Source organism: Mus caroli, unplaced genomic scaffold, assembly GCF_978045245.1.
Source record: "Mus caroli unplaced genomic scaffold, Mus_caroli_1 scaffold_6, whole genome shotgun sequence".
Lineage (NCBI taxonomy): Eukaryota > Metazoa > Chordata > Mammalia > Rodentia > Muridae > Mus > Mus caroli.
This window is the reverse complement of record NW_028227261.1, coordinates 5,899,507-5,920,944: the sequence shown is the minus strand read 5'-3', so window position 1 is coordinate 5,920,944 and position 21,438 is coordinate 5,899,507. Positions and strand designations below refer to the sequence as shown.

The window sequence follows — 21,438 nt, the reverse complement described above, 5'->3', positions numbered from 1 at the left end:
GTGGGCTGGGGAAGGACAGTTGATATCCTTTGGTGTTGATCAGAAAACTCCTAAGAAAGAATTGAGCAAATCTTTGAACCTTGCGGTCACTGCTGTGGGCAGTGTACAGTCTGTGCTTGGTATATCCACCCCCTCAGCATGAGGGGTGAGTGTTCTGTGAAGTTGATGATCTGTCAAATTTTTCACTTACTTTTTTGATGGTTTCCTTTGGTTTCATGCTTTACTAACGTAAAGTCTAAGTTTCTTTTTTTAAAAAATGATTTATTTATTTTTATTTTATGTGTGTGGATATTCTCCCTGTGTGTCTGTCTGTCTACTATATATGCCTGTGGGTGCTAGGATGAATTCCATTGTTCATCTCTGAGCTATCTCTCCAACCACCAAACCTAAGTTTCTAGCTTGAGTACAGACTCTTGTCTGTCTAGATCCTTATATGTGCGTCCTGTCTCCTCACCATGCCCAGGATGAACCCCAGATCTGTGCTCTACCACTGAGCTCCCAGATCTCAGACAATGGTGGCTTCATCTGCCAGTTGTTCAGGCCACATTCCTCAGCATTGTTGGTGACATCATTGTCACCGAAGTGACATCAGTTTACTTTTATCTTAAAAACACCTAGAAAGCTGGACCCAGTAGTGCAGATCTAATCCCATCTAGGAAGTCGGAGGTAGAAGAGCTTAACCTAGGGCCTGGGCATCTCAGAGCCCTCCCAGAAAAACAGGAGAAGAGCACTTGAATTGATGTTTTGTGGTAGATTGCTCATATATCATGTGTAGTACCCTGAGTTCAGTCTCCAGAACTACAAAAATAAATAAACAAAATTCTAGAAACAGATTTGAAAGTCCATAAAAATCAGACATTTCCCATTGTCTACTTCCACCATCTTGGCTATTTTAGCCTTAATCAGCCCTTGTGCTTCAAGTTTTCCTTTTTTTTTTTTTTTTTTTTTTTTTTAAGAGATTTATTATTATAGATAACTACACTGTTGCTGTCTTCAGACACACCAGAAGAGGGCGCCAGATCTCATTACGGGTGGTCGGGAGTCACCATGTGGTTGCTGGGATTTGAACTCGGGACCTTCAGAAGAGCAGTCAGCGCTCTTATCCTCTGAGCCATCTCGCCAGCCCCAAGTTTTCCTTTTTTATGGGGAGATGATTTTTTTGTTTTGTTTTTGTTTTTTGTTTTTTTGAGGGAGGTCTTGGTGGCAGGCATGAGAGACTTGCTACAAAGTTACAGAGATCTGCCTGCCTCTGCCTCCCATGTGCTTGGATTAAAGGCGTGTACCACCACATCTGACAGGATCTTTTTAAAAACATAACTATTTTATTACTATATTTGTATGCCTTCCCCCCTCAGAAGAGGGATTTAGATCACTGAGAAGCTGGAGTTCCAGGAAGTTGTAAGACATGCCATGTGGGTGCTGGAAACTTAGCTCTGGTCGTTTGGAAGAGCAGCGAGCACTCTTTGGCTGTGACCATTGTGATCATTATTTCTTTACTATCATATCCTTATTGGAATGCCAATAAGAGTCAGTTCACGCCCTTGAATGACAGCCAACACTTTTACAAGGCCTCCAAGTTCTCTAATGTCTGCCAGGTCCAGCTTTCCCTGCCCCTGCCCCGAACTCTTGGAACTTCTTTTTAGCCCCTCGTTGTCTCTTGTCCCTCCAGTCTGCTTGGCCTCTTGGATACTGACTGTGTCTGGACCAACTGGCTGTGTGCACTTGCCCTTGCCTCAGAGTGCGTCGTCCTGGCCCTGTGGCTTCTTCCCTCACTGTCTCATTGGAGTGTCTCTCTCAGGAGGTCATCCCAGATAGAAACGTGTCTTCATTTGCAGCCGTCCTGGTCCTCATTGGCTTCCCACTTGAGATTGTTGAATGTGAGCATATTTGTGGTCTTCCACTTCCTGGAACATAAGTTCTACCAGGGGAGAGATGCTTGTGTTTGCTGTTTCCCAGCCTCTAGAGGAGTAGGAGCAAAGGGCACACACTCGACATGTGTTCAGCCAGTTGATAGCACTGTGATCCTGAGATGTGTTCTTCTTCACTAGATTTTGTTTATAATGCAGGATATACTCTGCCTGCTTCATATGAGCAGTCGAATGAATGCACACACATTGAGTATCTGCAGCATTTCTGCTAGAGACAAACACTGCTTTAAACATTCATTTATTTATTTTTGGAGGGAGAGGCAGTTTGTGAGTTAGAGCTGTGTGAATTAGCAGCCCAGAGCCATGTAGGAAAAAGGGGCTCCTGTGGAAACTGTGAGGCCTGGCAGGGCTGGAGAGGCTTGGCAGTGCCGGCTGGACTCTGCCCAGCTGCAGCTGCTTCAGATCCTGCCTTTGCACTTGTTGGCAGTATGGCATTGTAGAAATGATCTCTGCTTGATTGTCTATAAAGTAGATAGGACAACTGTTCTGATACAGTTTCCTGAGCCTTTGGAAGAGTCTGATGAGGGAGGGGAGGGGTATGCTTCGTGACACGCCTGTGTGTCTTCTACTCCTTAGACGCTCCTAGCAGGCTGGTAGTGACATAGCTCTTCAGTGCCGTATGATTCCTCTCCGGGTTCCTGTTTTTAGATGTCACATATTGTTGTATTTACTGTCATGATTTCTGTGTTACATGTAAAGGAACATTACCTATTACCCCCACTGAGCTAGTTGAGAGGCAAATGCACCTAGCCATTGGATTGATTGTAGCTTCCTCACAGTTGATTGTATTGCTAATTGCTGTGTGTATGTATGCATTAGTAAGATAGAAATATATTTGTGTTCTTTGTGTGTGCACACAGGATTTTTTAATGCGTGTGGATATTTTCTCAATTTTTTTCTTGGAATTTTGTAAAAGCATCTGTTTTCATTGTAAATAGAACATATAATTTTATAGTGAGTAGTAAAGTTTGAATTTATCTTTATCATCTCTGAGAATTGAAGTAACATTGTTTTTTAATTCAGTGTTTTTGGAGAAATTATCTTTAGACAAACAAAAAAAAGATATGGGTGTTTTGCTAGGAGATGTGTCTGTACAGCAGTTCTGTACCTTGTTCCCCGTGGAGGCCAGAAGAGCAGGAGAGAGAGAGTGTCAAGATCACTGAGGGTTGGGAGCTACCTTATGGGTGCTGAGGATCGAATCCATGTCCTCTGGAAGAACAGCCCCAGTTACTACTTTTAAATGATTTATTTTAAGTGTGTATTTACCCATGTGTTGGTGGTGGTTCTATGCACATGCTGTTTCAGTTGCCCAAGAGGCCAGAAGAAGCTACCCCATCATCCCTGGAGCGGAGGCTCTGGGTGGTTGTGAGCCACTTGGTGTAGATGCGGGAACCTCTGGTCTTCTCAAGCAGTGAGCACTCTTAACCACTGGGCCTCTCCCTTTCCAGGCCACTGGAACAGTCATTGCACTAATTAGGAAAACATTGTTTTTCTTAAACTTTAAAAGCTTTCTGCCTTACATGGTAGAATCCAAGCTAAGATCTTCCCTGTAGATGTCAAGTAGGCTTTGGGATGGTTTCAACATCAGAGGAACGCTTTGACTGCTGGGTTTAGCTGATAGACTTCTTCTTCCTTTTTTAAATTTTGTTTTGCTCTATTTTATTATTTTGTTATGCATGGGCGTTTTGCCTGTGTTTGAGTGTCTGTGCACCACATGCTTGCCGTGCTCCAGAGGCTAGACGAGTGCCTTGGATTGATTCCCTGGGGACTGGACTAGTTGCCACATGAATGCTGGTGATTAGCTTGCAGTCCTCTAGAAGAGCAACTGGTGTTCTTAATCCATTGTCCCTGTTCTTGTGTGATTGCCTTGCTTGGTGAAGAGAGGAGGCCACAGATTTCTTTATATACTTTCACCTGGTAATGCCATCGCCTTGTGCATAGAAGGTGATTCATCCCGTCCAAACTTTTATGAGCACTAGGATGGGTTTCCCCTCTTTTGAAATATGCTAAAAATTGAATTTCTACATGAAAAGCTTTCTATCTGGAAAGAAGTAATCAGGTTTGTGTTACATAGTTTAAGCCTTCTGCATTTAGTGCTCTTGCACAGTCATTTCTTGGAGATGGTTAACATTTTCATTTTCCTGAATTAATTCCTGGGGATCTTTGATGTGATGATAGAGAGGGCCTTTCTGGTATAGCAGATTAGATCTGTGGGCTTTGGAGAGGAGCGTGTGATCATTTTTATGCTTTCGGCATGACTGGAGAAAACTCCCTCTGCATCTGAAGCATGTAATTGCAGACTGCTTTATCTGCTGTTGGCTAAGTAAACAGGACCAATCTTTTGTTTGTTGGCATTTGTTGTTTCCTATCTGGCCCTGGAAGCACAGGAAGCAGGTGGCTCTTAGCCTGATCACTGCCTCCCTTTGTTGCAGCTGCTGGTGGAGGGCAGGGATCTGAGCTCGCCGAATAGTTTTAGTCCCAAGCACCTGGCACCTAGACAATATTTAGTAACAATTGTTTCTCAAATGAGATGAGATTTTAGGGAAGATGACAGATGATTGTGGGAAATAAATGAATGATTATTAGGATTTCTAAAACTGACCTGTAAAACCTCTTTCCCTTGGTAGAAAAGTTTCAGGAATTATTCTGGGGTAGAGTTTAAGATTCATTCTTTTCATTGTAGACGCTTAACATAAGGCTTGTGGTTAGTTTTGGAGAACTTCATTCAGGAGACTATTAATAGTGGGAATTTGGAAAAGTGTGAAAACCACCTAATAAATAAATAATCTCCTTAAAACCGGAGATGGATGTTAGGTTTTTTTCAACAGGCATAATAAAGCTTTTATCTCTTTAATATTAAATAGTGCTTTGGAAATTTAGAGATTTAGGCAGTCTTGAGATGCAGTGCACTGACTGAGTCCTGCAACATTTCTCACAGCTGTGCAAATTGGTTTTTTGGGTTTTTTTTGTTTTTTTTTCCACACAGAATTAATTTGTACTACAGGTTCCTTCCTTTTAAATTTACAGGGTTGAAGTTAATTTTGTACAATTACTCACGAGGGCATACTCTCCTTTTCCTTAAAAAGGTCAAACCCGTGAGTGCCTAGGAAGTTTAATGTGCACTCACCATTCAGCAGTTCTTATTTTAAAGTTAGGCAGCAAACTCCACACTGTGAGGTGGCAAGGCACAGGTCTGTGTGAAATTGTGCATCACTGGTCTGGCCTTTTCACTGTGGCATCTGAGATATTTTTGTATTGGAAGCAAGAATAGTTGTTTTGTTTTCTTTTTTTAAAAAAGAATGGCAGCTCACAACTACCTGTAACTCCAGTTCCAAGAGACTCAGTGGCCTCTTCTGACCTCTGTGGGTTCCTCTGTGCAAGTGGTGTATATAAACTCACGGAGGCACACAGACACACAAAAGCACACACAGACACACAAAAGCAAATGCACTAAATGAATAAGAGATTCACGTGTTTATTTTAGATGTAACAGTATTTTCCTTCATCTGTGTATACACACCTCATGCAGTCAGTGCCTGAATTCAGAGAGAAGAAGGGAGCACTGGGTCCACTGGACCTGGAGTTCCAGGGAATGGTACAACGCACAGAGGAAGCTGCTTTTGCTTTGTAGGTGCTCAGAACTAGGAGCTTAGCAGCTGCCCGCTGGCAAAGCAGCAGCAAGCGCTCCTACCGCAGAGCCTTCTCTCCAGCTCGGGTTGGTTTTTTTTTTTTTTTTTTAAACACAGAATGTTATTTTAGGAAGAAAATAAGAGGAAACATTTAAGCATCAAAGAAAAAGCCAATTTGACACCTTCCCTTCTCTCTCTCTCTCTCTTAGCATATTTGAAACGTTGGGGTTGTTGGAGTGGTTGGATTTTCCCTGGAATTGAGTGAGAAATTCAGAAGACTGAAGCCCAGGCTCACTGTCTACCTTTCACGGAGGCCTAGCCGTGAGAGGACAGAAGAAGGCACGTGGAGAATCATGACAGCTGACAAAGATAAAGACAAAGACAAAGAGAAGGACCGGGACCGGGATCGGGACCGAGAGAGAGATAAAAGAGACAAGGCAAGAGAGAGCGAGAATGCCAGGCCTAGAAGGAGCTGTACCTTGGAGGGAGGAGCCAAAAACTATGCTGAGAGCGATCACAGCGAGGACGAAGACAACGACAACAACAGTGCCACCACGGAGGAGTCCAACAAGAAGAGCAGAAAGAAACCTCCGAAAAAAAAGTCCCGCTATGAGAGGACAGACACTGGCGAGATAACTTCTTACATCACCGAGGATGACGTTGTCTACAGACCAGGAGGTAAGAGCCGCAGGTGGTGTCTGCTTGGGAGAGACGTGGTCTCTCCCCCACATGCAGGAGACTCCTGTAGCTGTTAGAGGAGACCTGGAGTCCAGAAGAGCAGACAGTAGGGGAAGTAGCAAAATTAAGTCAGTGAACTTGGAGCCCCTATCAGAGGCAGAGCAAGACTTATCACTCCTGGGTAAGCCTTTACCAAAGTAGTGCTCTTTAGCTTAGCAGTCAGAGGCAGCAGACGATAGCAACTGAGCTGTGTGTATTCTGTATTCTTTTCAGTAGATATTTTCTGGACATTCAGTGTACTAGACCACGACAGGAAGTTCATAGGAAGTCTAATCAACACACTGGAGTCTCACCCAGTCTGAAGTTTTCCCAACAGTGGAGTTAAAGGATGTCATTAACCTAGCATAGTCATTTCACTGCCCAAAATTCAGCTTCTGAATTTGTTTGTAGAAAGTTCCACATTTTGGGGGAGCCATGTAGGAGTTTATTTTGATTTTTCAGAAAATAATCAGCATTAGACAAACTCCTATTTACAACTATAATTTTCTTGGTTGACAGTTGAGAAGAAAGGTGTGTGACATGAAATTGTCAGTGATGGGGTGTTTGAGGGGACTTGAAGGGAGCTCATGCAGGTTCCAGGGCTGTGCATGCTTCTCTTTGATTCAGACTCAGCAGTGGACCACCAGGATGTCAGCTGCCCTGGCTTCCAGACCATTATGGCTTTGCTTGCCCATTTAACAGGGCTTTTGTGTTGTTTGGTTTGGTTTATTTTTTGTTTGTTTGTTTATTTATTTATTTTTGTTGTTGTTGTTGCTTTGCTTTGGTTTTGGCTTAAGATAGAGGGTCTGATAAGCATGGGCAGACCTGGAAAGCACTCTGTCACCTAGCCCTGTAGGGTTAGACCTGTGATCGCTTGTCCTCTCCTCCTGAAAACAGGGGCTGTAGACGAACATCACAGCACTAGTTGCCCATTCTGTTGTAAATCCCGAGAAAGGAATAGCATGTGTTGTGTTGTTTAGAGTAGATTACGACTTCAAAGGGAAGTTGTACTTGTTCTCCTTCTCCTGGTACATAACATGGGATGGATTGTTGGATTCATTGTCTGCTGCAATATGCGGTGTCAAATACCAGCTCTGCTCATCGTATGCAAGATGGAAATTGTGTCACTGGGGACATTCCAGTAAGTTAGGAGTCAGGTGCTTACAGGAGATGCTGCTCAGACTGTCCCTTCATGAGAGATGGATAATTAGTTAACTCTGAGAAGTCTTACAGCAGGACATTTAACAATACCTGCTGCTGCCGCTGCTGCTGACTCTAGGAGGAGACGAATTTCTTCGAGGAAACAGCGCCCCCTATTTACAGCTTGTCAGGAAGTTCTTGATAGTCTCAAAGAAAAGTGGGAGGAGATGGTTCAGGCTCGATTACAAAACAGCTGGCTCTTATATATAAAGTATTTGGGGTGTGTTGTGCATACCCTCTCCCCAAGTGCCTACATCTGTGGATACCAAGTCACTTTTTTGTAGAGTGCTGAGGATCAAACATAGTCGCACACGTTAAGCAAGGTTCTACTGCTGGTCTGTATCCGAGCCCTCCAGTCTCTGGTATACACTGCAGTCATAGATAGATTACTTAAGATTCTTAGGACAATGGAAATGCTGTTCTGGTGGCTGTGTTGGCAGTGTCTGACCTCACAGATAGTACCTTCTATTTATGATTTCCTCCTTCTGTCCGTCCTCCCTCCATCCCTTTCTTTCTTCCTCCCTCCTCTCCTTCCCTCCCTCCCTTCTTCCCATCCATCCAGTCTACCCCTCTTTACCCCACCCCTACCCACAAACAGTGTTTCTCTGTGTAGTTCTTCCTGGCTATCCTGAAACTGCAGACCAGTGTAGTCTTGAACTCAGAGATCTGCCTGCTTCTGCCTCCTAAGCGCTAGAACCATGCCTGTTCCTAGTTGGATCTGTGGTTGGATTCACAGATGCAGAGCCAGCTGACAAACAGAGCTGACTAGAGTACCCAAACTTTTTGGAGTCGCTATGGTCTGAGCTCTGCTGGGCACTGGGAGCATTTGACATTTTGTAAAGTGCTTGCCACTGAGATTTCAAGGTAGATGAATTTCCCAAGTAATTTCTAAATGGAGGTTTGCTAAATACTGCCCATTCTTTAGGTTCATGTCAACTGAGAAGTCAAAAGTAGGGTTCTGACCAGATTCCCATATGGACGTTCACATTCTGCCCCATCTCTGCCCCTGCCTTTCCTTCCTGGTGTCTCTGTTCTCTGTTGCCTTTGTAGTGGGGACTGAACTTGGAGTCTTTTACTCTACCACTGAGATACAGTCTAAGCTCTTTTTAAAAAAAGTTATAGTTTCAAATCAGGGTCCCACTGAGTTCCCTCAGCAAGACTTGAACTTGTGACTCCTGCTTCAGTCTCCTGAGCAGCTGGGTCCTAGGCCTGTGCTAATGTGCACATCTGTCTTTTTTTTTTTCCTTTCTTACTTTTGAAGACAGTCTCCTGTAGTTCAGGCTGGGTTGAATCATTTCTGGGCAGTTGAGGATGACTCTTGATCCTCCTGCCTTCACTTCCCAAACACTGAAAGTACAGGCATGGCGCATGGCTTCTTAGCTGACTCTCAGACACTTGGTGGTTTTAGAGAACGTCACAGATGAGTTCTTCAGGGGATTGGGAGGTTTTGGACAGATCTTTAAATTGGCTGCAATATGTGGAAATTTTGAATTTTTAAGTATCTCCTAAAGTATTATTAAGAATGAGCCCTTGGCTGCGAGTTTGTGATACATGTGTTTCACCTCAGTACTCAGGCAGAGGCAGTGGATCTCTTTGAATTGGGGCCAGCCAGAACTACATAGCAAGAACCTGTCTCAAAAAAATACAACCAACCAACCCGACAAACAAATGAGCCAGCCCTGCAGTGGTTCTTTGAGGGGAGGCTGTTGTGTTCCTTACCTCAGGAGGCCAGTTCTTTCTCTATTCAGGTTATTACGAGCAAATTGGTATCAGAATTTAAGATTTAAGTTTGTTCATTGTCCCACACAGAGGTTTTGTTGCACCTTCATTGCTGGAGCAGTGTGTTCTGCCCTTAAGGAGCTCAGCACATCCCTGTTAACTTCTGTCCCGAGGACACCGCAGCACCAGCTCAGTGCCATTGTTTTTCCATTGCCATGCCTGCTACATTTTCTTAACAGATGTTATCATTCCTGTGTGTCTGTGTCTATATACCTACATCATACCTTTTAAAATTTCTTTTACTTATATTTGAGAATTGAGATGTGATAGTTTCTTTTGATATACATGGATTTAAACTGAGAATAATCCAAATGAGGCAAAATTTTGAAGACTGGGTGTCCATTTGAATTAAACGAGAACATACATAGTGGTTAAAAACATAACTTTAAGAAGTTGAATGAAGGGCTGGTGAGATGGCTCAGTGGGTAAGAGCACCCGACTGCTCTTCCGAAGGTCCAGAGTTCAAATCCCAGCAACCACATGGTGGCTCACAACCATCTGTAACGAGATCTGGCGCCCTCTTCTGGAGTGTCTGAAGTCAGCTACAGTGTACTTACATATAATGAATAAATAAATCTTTAAAAAAAAAAAAAGAAGTTGAATGAATACAAAAGTTTAATAATGTATGACTCCTTTTAATGTGACATTTCAAAAGAGGCCCCAGTAATCTCTGAAGTCAGGAGATTGGTAGGGTCCTGGCTGTGGTGCGTGGGTTAGCTTGACAGGAGCCCCAGGGCTCTGACCATGCTTTGTTTTGTTGGTGGTGCTTTTATGTAAGCGTGGCCATTATCTCGAGTTTTACCATCCTCCCCCTTTCCTGTGTATAGTTGCCACCCCCACGACCTTGAACTGCTCCTGGGATTACAAGTGTGCACCACCTTGCTCTGCTGGGGACCTTGCCTTCTTGAGGAAGCGCAATAAAGCAGTAAAGAAGTGGTAGTTTATAGGTCTTCGGTAGCACTGCAGGCAGTGGGTGAAACATCAGCAGTGTCTGTCAAATCCCTCCCTTTTATCAAGACCCAGGCACACTGAGGCTAAAACCCCAAGATTGGTAACTGTCAGGGCCATTCCCCTGAAGGAACTCGGGAGAAACTTCTAAGCCTCAATCCCAACTTCTGTGATGTGACAGCATAAATCTAGTCTTCACTTGTGCATTCTCCTTGTCTGCATGTTTTGCCCTGTGTCCACGTCCCTCCCTCTTTTGAAGACACCAGGCATTGGACATAACCTACCCCACATCATCTAAACTCCTCACATCTGCAACTACCCTGCTCCTAAACCCACCTTGTATGGTACTGGGGGTCATATTGGTAGGGGCGGGTAGGCAGGAAGAACTCTGTGCCTAGGGAGACCGTGTTGAGTGACCCAGGCTGGGCATCTATTTCAGCTGTGCTTTAGACCTGCTGGGGAAAACTGTTGGGGTGTTATTTTGAAGTGCATTGTTATTGGAGGAGGCTCATATGGCATGGCATGTGTATGGACAGATTGGAGGACAACTTTTGGGAAACAGTTCTTTCCCACCGTGGGTCCCAGAGATCTAGTTTTCAGGCTTGTCCTGTAGGAGCTATGCTGTGTGGCCATCCTACTGGCCCTATTCATATATATATATATATTTAACAGATAACTTATGTGTGTGTGTGTGTGTGTGATTGAAAGATTTATTTATTTATTTATTTATTTATTTTATTATATGTAAGTACACTGTAGCTGTCTTCAGATGCACCAGAAGAGGGCATCATATCTCATTGCGGGTGGTTATGAGCCACCATGTGGTTGCTGGGATTTGAACTTCGGACCTTCGGAAGAGCAGTCGGGTGCTCTTACCTACTGAGCCATCTCACCAGCCCCCTATTCATATTTTTAATCACACTATAATATACTTTTAGTTGTAGATCATATTAATTAACTTTTATTTCTTCTGGTTCTCCTGAAATTTCTTGATCCCAAAGGAAGGATTGGCTTTTAGTATATATTAGGAAGTTATTCGAACTCTATGTAAAAGAACATTTCTCATCATATAAAATAACTTTTATCTATGATGGTAAATGAAATGAGAAAAACTGTAATTCTAAAGTTATTAAAATTATAAGGAGAAAATGCCAAAAAGTTTGAGACTGGCTATGTCTTTGGTTTCATGAAGGAAAGATCGCTGAGTCCGGTGACTGTCTCAGGTGCTTTTGCTAAAGTGCTGGTCAGAAGTGCAGACTCTCAGGTTCCAATACTGACGGACTGAATCAGTATCTTATTTAACATTCTCTGGTGATTAAATTCATGTTAAGTTTTTGACCATCACTTATCTGGGCTAGTATTTTGCAGCTGTACTTTAATCAAGGTGCAAGTAGAAGATGAGTTATTCTCTTGAGAGCCAAAAAGGATCAGTGTTCCCACATGTTTGCCATGTGTGTGTAGATGTGTGGGAGTTCAGGAGAACAAAGCAAAGCAAAAAAGATCCTAGGAGGCGCCCCCACCCCATGTTACCTGGGCTCACCTCAGATTGTGATCTCTAGTCTCCACTTTCCACTTTCTGAATTCTGGGATTTCCTCACATATGTCATCCTTTTTAAAGAGGGAAAACCACAGAGCTGGAGTTTTAGGTTTTTATTTGTTTGTTTTCCTTCCGAGACAGGGTTTCTCTGTGTAGCTCTGGCTGTCCTGGAACTCACTCTGTAGACCAGGCTGGCCTGGAACTCAGAAATCTGCCTGCCTCTGCCTCCCGAGTGCTGGGATTAATTAAAGGCGTGTGTCACCACTGCTCAGCCAGCAAGTGCTCTTAATTGATGAGTCATCTCTCCAGTTTCCTGGCTTTAGATTTTGAAGTAAGCTATAATACAGTAATAGCTAAAAAGCTGCCAGTGATTTAAATTCCATTGGTTGCTTGGGCATAATCTGGGTGCTCTAAAGCTGATAGATTGCAAAGAGACCCGTGAGCTTGACTGTGGATAAGAGTGGAGTTGTGAGGGTGGTAAAGCCATGGATAACTTAACTAGTAGGAAGGACACATTTGTGGCCCAGTCTGGAGCGCAGTGAGATGGCTGAGCAGCTAACGATGCTTGAGACCAAGTTTGACAACCTGAGTTTAATACTTATAAACCTCACGGTGGAGGGCGGAGACTGACACCCACAGCTGTCCTTGTATCTTGGTGTTAGAGCTCCTGCCAAGATCCGTAGCAACACAAAACAAGGAGTAATTCACCCTACTTTTTTAGAAAAAGGAAATAGGTTGATTTCTTAGAAAATACAAAATATATAATTTGTTTGCTTCCCCCCCAAAGTTGTATTTCAGCCATTTCTGATGTTACATGCCTGGTACCCAGCAATTTAGGAGGCTGAAGTAAGAGGGTCATGAGTTTAAGACAAACTGGGATGTCTAGCAAGGGCCTGTCTCCAAAAACAAATGACATATTTCTAAAGATTGACAGTTTAGCATCCATAGGGTTCAGTGTCCAAAACTGCACAGAATATTTGATTCCTCTCACTTGCAACCCCCCCCCCCCCCACACACACACAGGGTGGTCTTGGGGGTATTGAGAGAGTGAAAGTTTCTAAAGACAGATAATAGAATGATTGTGAGTAGCAGGCATTGTTAAAAGATATTTAGGCTAATAGTACCTCTTGTGGTTTTGAGCCCTGGCAGGAAGGAAATACCATTGCAGCGGCCTCCTCACACATGCACCATGTCTGTACTAAAGGTTTTTGACCACCGTCTGGAGAACACTGATCACTGAACTGCATTCCACATCAGCATTACCGTTGAGTGCTGCAGGCTGTTTTACAGCAGCAGCAGACTGTAGTCACCCAAGACACTTTGGAGTGCTTTCTGGTAAGCACTCTACAGGGCACAACCACGCATCAGCTACCTGACTGACCCCTGAAGAGCCATGCACCGTGCACCAGTAAAATGCCCTTCTCTGAGTCACGGTGAGACCGTATGGGGCTCATGCCCCCTTGTCTTAAACCCACTGACTAAAATTCCTGTCAGAAAATCTTTGCAGACGGCAGTCTTTGCTCTTCTGCCCCTCCTCCTTCTCTCCTATTTTGTTTAGAGACCTCTGTGTTCTGCAGGCATGCTCTGTCTTCCAAGAGGAGATTGGAATTGTGGACTTATTTCTGTCTTGTGCCCTAACCATTGAAGGGTACTCTCCATTTTAATAATCCCAAATTAAAGTGCTGAGCCTGTAGAGGTAATTTAATAGCTAACTGCATTTGCTGTTCTTACAGGGAATCCTGGTTTAGTCCCTAGCACATGCACGGTGGCCCACAACCACTTGTGACTTAAGTTCCAGGAGTTTTGATGCCCTACTCTGGCCTCTTAAGACACCAAGCACCCAAATGGTGCATATGCATACAAACTCACACATATACATAAAGTAGAGTAGATCTTGAAAAACAAAATCACTATTGGAAAGGTCAAGTCTCCTGACTCAGCAACTGTCTCACTCTACCAAAATTTTTAGTCTACAGATCTCACCACTTTTCAAAGTAAGTCATTTTGCTCCCACACCCACCCACCAGGTTCAGGCACGCACATCTCCGTAAGCATTGCATGCTTTCCCTTCTGCTTGTCTGCTTGAGCAGTGGTGCTAGAGAGCTTTCTCCCTCCAGTGCACTTCATGGTGTAGTTCAGGTATGAATCAAGTGTCCAACATTCCCCAGATTAGCACCAGCAGAAGCAGGGGCCGTCCTTTGGGGAGCATTGTCAAAGCTGTTTATCTCTTAGGAATTGGCTGTTAATATGGGCCTGGGGTAGCTGATGGTGGAGGAATCCTTTGGGATGTGTCCTTGAGGTTATTTGTGAGGTTATCATTTGGCTGTTTCGTGTTCACTCTCTAAAGATAAGATTGTTGATCCTATGGGCATAGTTTTTCTTGCAGTGTATAATCTTCCTGGGTTTTAGAATGGTTGTTAGCATGCCGCTTGCTAGTTCAGTGTTTTGTTTTGTTTTCCTCACTAGTTTTGGTTATCTTCTGAAGGTCTTTTGTGAGAGAACTAGATTAGGATACCACATAGATTTTTGCATCTGTCCCAGTAGTTGGCTGGATCCCTTGGAAACTTAGGACTTCCAGGGTAAACATGAGTGCATTTAGAAGGAGTCCTTTGCACTGGTGTGAGAATGTTAGCTGTCAGTGCTCTGGATTTCATATTATTAGCTAAATTTAAAACCCAAATGTGGCAAGGAATTTGGAATGGCGATATTGCAGCTACTTAGTCATCTTGGTGAAGACATTTGTAAAAGAGTTCTGATATCCAAATGGACAGATTGGTAAATGGTCAGTTAAAATGGGATGTTTTGCCTCTGTGGTCCGTCTTGGGTGGTTTGAGTGACGTGATCTGTGGAGCTACTTCCCTTGTTCCTTGTGAGTATCACCAGGAAGGTCAACTTGTCTTTGAAGGGCCAGAGAGGATGTGATGTAGCTCTCTTCTCCGCCTCCTCGTCTGGTAATAAACAATGTATGGTAAGTGAGCGGCTTGTCTGTGTGCCAGTAAAAACCTTTTTATAGGTGTTGAAATTTGAAAGTCATACAATTTTCACAAGTCAAGGAAAAAAGTAAAGCCCACCCTTGCAGCTTAGCATGAAAACAAACAACAAACAAACAAACAAACAAAAACAAAAACCCTGAAGCAAACCTACCCTTTGCTTGTGAAGTGCTTGCTCACAAGAGCAGGGGCACTGTGTTTTATGGCCCCATCCTGTAGTTAATGTTTTTTTAGATTCTGTTGAAAGTAGACTGCAGGTCTTCAGCTCTGGGCTGGAGGTAGATCAGTAGTAAGTGAATGTTTAGATGCAGTAGGTGCTAGAGTTGATCCCAGCACCATAAAACCAGGAGACACCACCAAATTAAACAAAACAAAACAAAACTTTCATAACAAGGCTTCCCTAGCTATTGCCTGTTTGTCTATCGCCATCCACCCACCCACCCACCCACCCACCCACCCACCCAACCCATCATATAGGTCTTACATTTTATTCAAGATTTAAAGTCACAATTTTGGCCAGGCATGGGGATGCATGCCCTTAATCCTGGTACTCTGGGAAATATTACAAGTACCAGTTGAACAAATGGGCAACTATTGCAAAAGTACTGGTCAAGCAAAGGCAAATCCGCTCATGAACTCCAGGCAAGAATATCAAGTGGAGCATGCCTAGCGCTTGTTCATTCCTGCCTCAGCGCCCAGAGTCCATCAGCTGAATGAGAGCTAGGCGTCACTGTTACATTGCTGCAAACTGTGGTGTCTTCAGGGGTGTTTGCTTACCTCTGGGTCTTTTTGTGACAGCAAGTTGGCAGCCTTTGTCTGTTGTTCCTAGGGACTTACTGTGGAAGAACACTGGGAGGACTGAGGGGTTTTTGTTAAGATCTGCATGCTGGCTAGACAAATCAGTCAACATGTCTGTGATGGACAGTACCCCAATCCTAGCAGAACGAGATTTGTATTTACCTAGGGTATGATTGGACTGTGAGCTCCTGCAGTTATGTGAAACCCTCTGCCTCTTTGCTTAGTAAACAAGAGTTTGAACTCCTACGCTGGCTCAGTTAATTGTGAAATGTTCCCTTTATTATAATTACATTGATTCCCTGCTTTGTGGTGGCTGAGAAGATTGCTGGAAGTCTTGTTGGCTCTATCACATATGGTTGGTCTGTTTGGTGTTTGAATTGGGTACTGTGAGGTGTGAGAACCTGGCTCTGCTCTGCCAGATTGAGCTGGAATTTGGTCTTACCCACAGGTCTGTCATCTTTCCAGATACTGTCTGCTGTTTATTGCCAGCTGAGAAAATTAAACTTTACAAAATTAAAAAATATTGTCTATGAATTGAAAACTGGAGTGGTATATTTATTTTGTTAGTTGAGTTTCTTTAAAATGTACATTGTTGGGCTAGCGAGATGACTTAGCTGGTAAGACTGCTCTTCTGAAGGTCCTGAGTTCAATTCCCAGCAACCACATGGTGGCTCACAACCACTCGTAGTGAGATCTGACGCCATCTTCTGGTGCGTCTGAAGACAGCTACAGTGTACTTATATATAGTAATAAATAAATCTTTGGGCCTGTGTGAGCAGGAACTTTGTGAACGGGGCTGACTGGAGCGAGAAGAGGTCCTAAATTCATTTCCCAACAACCACATGAAGGATCACAACCATATCTGTACAGCTACAGTGTATTGATATACAATTAAATAAATAAAATAAATATAAAATGTACATTGTCAAGACTGATACTTTTTAAAATTAAGTTGTTTTTTAAAGCCTGGTATTATTTATTTATTTATTATATGTAAGTACACTGTAGCTGTCTTCAGACACTCCAGAAGAGAGCATCAGATTTTGTTACGGATGGTTGTGAACCACCATGTGGTTGCTGGGAATTGAACTCGGGACCTTTGGAAGAGCAGTCAGTGCTCTTAACCACTGAGCCAGCTCACCAGCCCAAGACTGATTTTTTTTTTTAAGCATTTAAATATTCCAAAGTAAATACTTTTGCCTCAGAGATATCTAAATGTCTTAAATGCTAGAATGCTAGAAACGTTAAAGAAAAATATGTAAACAACTATTTCTATTTATTTTTACATTTAAGTACAAATTTTATGGTGGATTTTTCAGATTTTTTTGTTGTTGTTCGTTTGTAGTGGATAGTTTTACTGTCATAAAACCAATGAAGGTAAACTAATTTACCTTACTTAGCTCTTCTGGTGAAAGTTTAAACACATGAAGTTTAGTGTTAAATTAATATATATTATCATAACGTGATTTAAAATCTACTCTTTAAGTCATTATCATTTCACAATTGACAGTTTGCTCAATCTAACTAGCAGAGTATAGGTTGTATATGATAGAGCTTCCATATTTGTTCATTTAACCCTTTATTGAGTATATATATATATATTTTTTTTGCTTAAATCTCTACATTTCTCTGTTTAATCGCCATTTTAGGGACTGCCTGTACAGTAATGTGGTGTGGCGTGTGGCGTGGAAGGCTGAGTGCTTGAGATGAAGAGAAGGCGAGCGTCCTTGCAGGTCTGCACCTTTGCCTGCTGCTGCGGATGCAGCTTTGGCTTTTGTGCTAGGCAGACGCTGTGTCTCACAGATGGGGTCAGTTCCGCTGTAGACTGGGCTGTGGGGTCAGTGCCGCTGTAGACTGGGCTGTGGGGTCAGTGCAGCTGTAGACTGGGCTGTGGGGTCAGTGCCGCTGTAGACTGGGCTGTGGGGTCAGTGCCACTGTAGACTGGGCTGTGGGGTCAGTGCCGCTGTAGACTGGGCTGTGGGGTCAGTGCAGCTGTAGACTGGGCTGTGGGGTCAGTGCCGCTGTAGACTGGGCTGTGGGGTCAGTGCAGCTGTAGACTGGGCTGTGGGGTCAGTGCCGCTGTAGACTGGGCTGTGGGGTCAGTGCAGCTGTAGACTGGGCTGTGGGGTCAGTGCCGCTGTAGACTGGGCTGTGGGGTCAGTGCCGCTGTAGACCTGGCTGTGGGGTCAGTGCCGCTGTAGACCTGGCTGTGGGGTCAGTGCCGCTGTAGACCTGGCTGTGGGGTCAGTGCCGCTGTAGACTGGGCTGTGGGGTCAGTGCCGCTGTAGACTGGGCTGTGGGGTCAGTGCCGCTGTAGACCTGGCTGTGGGGTCAGTGCCGCTGTAGACTGGGCTGTGGGGTCAGTGCAGCTGTAGACTGGGCTGTGGGGTCAGTGCCGCTGTAGACTGGGCTGTGGGGTCAGTGCAGCTGTAGACTGGGCTGTGGGGTCAGTGCCGCTGTAGACCGGGCTGTGGAGACTTGATACAGTTGAGAAAAGTTGGAGGGGGTTGGTTAATCATGGCTTATCACAAGACTACTAAGTATATAACACAAATTATATTGCTTTTTGTAATTTTCAGTTTTTAATGTAAGATTTGAATTTGTGCTTTGTTAGTAATGCTCTAGGTACCTGCTAGTTCTTAGGAAGATAGTCATCACTGTGTGTAGTATTTGGTCTCCGACTTCACATGACCCTTTATTTATCCCAGTGTGCTGTGGTTGTTGACCGTGGCAATGTCAGTAATGCTGTGTGGGATTCTAATTCTTCTCTTGTTTAGGGAAGAGACATGCCAACAACAAGAAGAAAAAAACCCAGTATTTTGTACTTTTACAGCGTAGTCAAGAACAGTTTACCCAGAAAGTGGTAGTTGTATAGCCACCATTCTATAGTATAAAAACACATTCGACCGTTGCGCCTGAGAATCATTCTGTTAGCTCAAGCTTTCAAAATTATGCTTTAACCTTGCATGGACATTTGCACCTTCCCTTTTGACTACACAATGGAGATCTGGCTTCTGGTCTGTTCTCTGTACTGGCTGCAAGACAGTGTCTTTCATGCTGCAAACTAGAATGATTTTTAAGCTGGCAGTAGCTATCCCCCCCGCCCCCCCCCCAAAAAAAAAGGATATTTGATGACAGGAAGTGTGAAATCCTTTTTAAAAAGTGCTCTTAGCATTCAGGATAGGAGCAGAACAAGGCTGGCTGGCTATTTGAAGCTCCCATCAGTTGTGTTAGGAGTTTGCTGTGTGGTCACTTCCCTTAGTGCACACTTACTTACAGAGGTGTGTGTCTGCAGTGTCTTAATATGCCTTTGTTTTTATAGAATGTGTCTTGTTCTGCAGCCTATGTTAACTTTGCTTCAATAAGCTATTACACAGAGCTTCTACTATGCATCATGTACTGCTAATGCTGGCGAGTATAACCTGGCCTGTGCTAACCTAAGAGTCTGAATACATGGCAAGGGATTGACATTGGTAGGGAAAAATTATGCTTTAATTCTGATGACAGGCAGTAAGCCATGGGGACATTGGAACAAACCAGGGCTCTCACGTTGCATCATAGGGAACATGCTCAGACATCTTAAAGATATTCACTGTCACGTTGAGATTATGAATGCTCTTAAGGGAGTCAGAGCTAGTAAAATTTCTTAGTCAGTTAGAAATACGTGCAGTACTATGTTGTACAGTTTTCCTTGTATTGTGATAAGCAATTCAATATAGTGGTGTTTTTTGTTTTGTTTTTTTAAACATTTAGACTTTGTCAGGGTCTTATTCTGTAGTCCTGGTTGGCCTTAGACTCACGTAACCTCCCCATCAGTCTCTGAGCCACAGTATTTGGTTTCCATTTTATTAAAATTCTAATTGTAATATTTTAATTTTAGAAGAGCGGTATTCCTGTAAGGTTCAGGCTGACCTTCAGTTCCCAAGTAGCTGGAATATAGTCAGTTTGAATTTTTTTCCACTTGTCCATTTACTTACTTGTTAATGAAAAGGTGTCACTGTGTAACCCATGCCAGCCTGGAATTCGATATTTAGGCAGGCTAGCTTAAGATGTATTATCTTCCTGCATCAGCTTTCTGAGTGGTGGTATTACAAATGTGTGCCATCATTTATCTGCTTGACCTAACTTCAACTTTTCAGTGTTATGGTATTCCAGGAAATTTGCTACCAGTCCCTATGCTTTCTGGGAAGGTACATCCATGAATTCCCTTTTGAAACAAATTCATACAGGATCCAAAAAGACAGAGAGAGGATGATGGTTTGAGTCAGCGTCTGTGCTAGCCAGTGTGTGGGAGAAACTGTCACCTGTTTTCGCTGTTTGTGAACCCCAGGAGTAGACTCCTCAGAATCAGGCTTAGTTGTGCTCTTTTTCAGGGAAGGCACTGTCAGCTTTGTTCTGTCTGGCCCCATCTGGTTCCATCTGCCTCTAGAAGATGGTTTTAGGTCCTGGCAGAAGGTAGTGAATAGTTCGTGCTATCTCGTTACTACTGGGGCTGAATGGTCTGTGCTATCTATCTATCTCCTTACTACCGGGATCCCTGTTTGGTTTCTATTTGTCTTTTTGAGACAGGGTTTCTCTGGGCTGCTCTGGGCTGTCCTAGAACTTGATCTATATGTAGTCCAGGCTGACCTTGAACTCACAGAGACCTGCCTGCCTCCACCTCCCGAGTGCTGGGATTAAAGGTATGTGCCACTAACGCCTGTTACTGACTTCTTATCTTCAGTTTTAGTGTTTACTTTTTAATTAGTTTCTTTTTTTAATATATTACATTGGCTTATTATGTTAATATCTTTATTATGTTTTTGATTCAAATTAATCTTTAAATTCATGAATTGTAGCACATGAACTCAGGAAAATAATGGGTAAAATGGCTTAGTATTATCCTTCCACATTTCCTCCCACAGAGAATAGCTATCATCTTGATACAAATACAGTGCATTTGGTCATATCCACCCCTATCCCCCATAACTCCTCAGAGCCTCACGAAAACATCTTCCTCTCAAAGTCCTGTCCTCTTCTGTTTTGGATATCCACTGGAGCATCAGCAGCCTGTCAGTGGCCCATCCCTGAAGGAAAAGCTGTCTCCCTTCCCCAGGAGCAGTGACGTGCCTGTAGCTCAGTATGGCACAGGGTCTTAGGAGCCCTTCACACACCTATGCTGCCTGGCTGACTGGCTTGGTCTTGCTGGGTCTATTCAGGTACCCGCAGCTGCTATGAGTTCCCTGCCACGTCCAGAAGATACCACTTTCCAACAGTCCTCCTGGTGTATATAATGTGTCAGTCATCATGAAAGTTCTAACACTGGGTGTGTTCATTCATTTTCCATCAAAAGAGAAAGTTTGGGGAAGGAAGCCACAGAGCCGGACGAGTCACCCTTCCTGGGCAGAAAGCACTTTTCCTTCCAAGCCTTTTCTGGCTGTGCTGCCTCAGCTTTTTGCTATCCATGAAAAGACAGCAGAATTGTGGACGAGAAAATGGACTTGGGAAGATTCTACAATGAACCAATCAGACTTTCTCTAAACTATTTGTGAAACTCTAATGCAACTATAGAAAAGCAAGGCCCTGGGAGAGACAGGACCTGGCCTGTCGTGCATAGAGAGAGAGCAGCTGTGACAAGTCAGTGGGGAAAGCTGGTGGCAGGGTCCCACCGGTTCACACACATGCTGCTCTCTGCTGTGAGTTTGGAGCTGGCTTGGGCTCTTTAATTTCTTTTGAGTCAGGGTCTCTCTGTAGGCCAGGCTGGCCTGGAATTTATTAGATAGTTTAGGTTGGCCTTGAACTCCCAATAATCCTGTCTCTTGAGTGTTGAGATTATAGGTGTGAGACACCACAAGGGTTCAGAGCTTAAGCAGTATAATCATGTAAGACTCGACTGTTACCTGCTTTTAGCACTTTGTTTAAAATGGAGAAGT

General features: G+C 43.6%; 1 protein-coding gene across 10 annotated transcripts in view; it reads left to right on the top strand.

Moving 5' to 3' along the window:
* Window positions 1–21,438, top strand: part of Rere (arginine-glutamic acid dipeptide repeats) — a 350,306-nt gene that overhangs the window by 118,634 nt on the left and 210,234 nt on the right. For all 10 annotated transcript variants that reach the window (XM_029475940.2, XM_029475947.2, XM_029475939.2 and 7 more), the window contains exon 2: window positions 5,767–6,235. In XM_029475940.2, coding sequence (XP_029331800.1) covers window positions 5,911–6,235 — 325 coding nt within the window. In that variant the 5' untranslated portion in view covers window positions 5,767–5,910. The remainder of the gene's footprint in view (window positions 1–5,766; window positions 6,236–21,438) is intronic.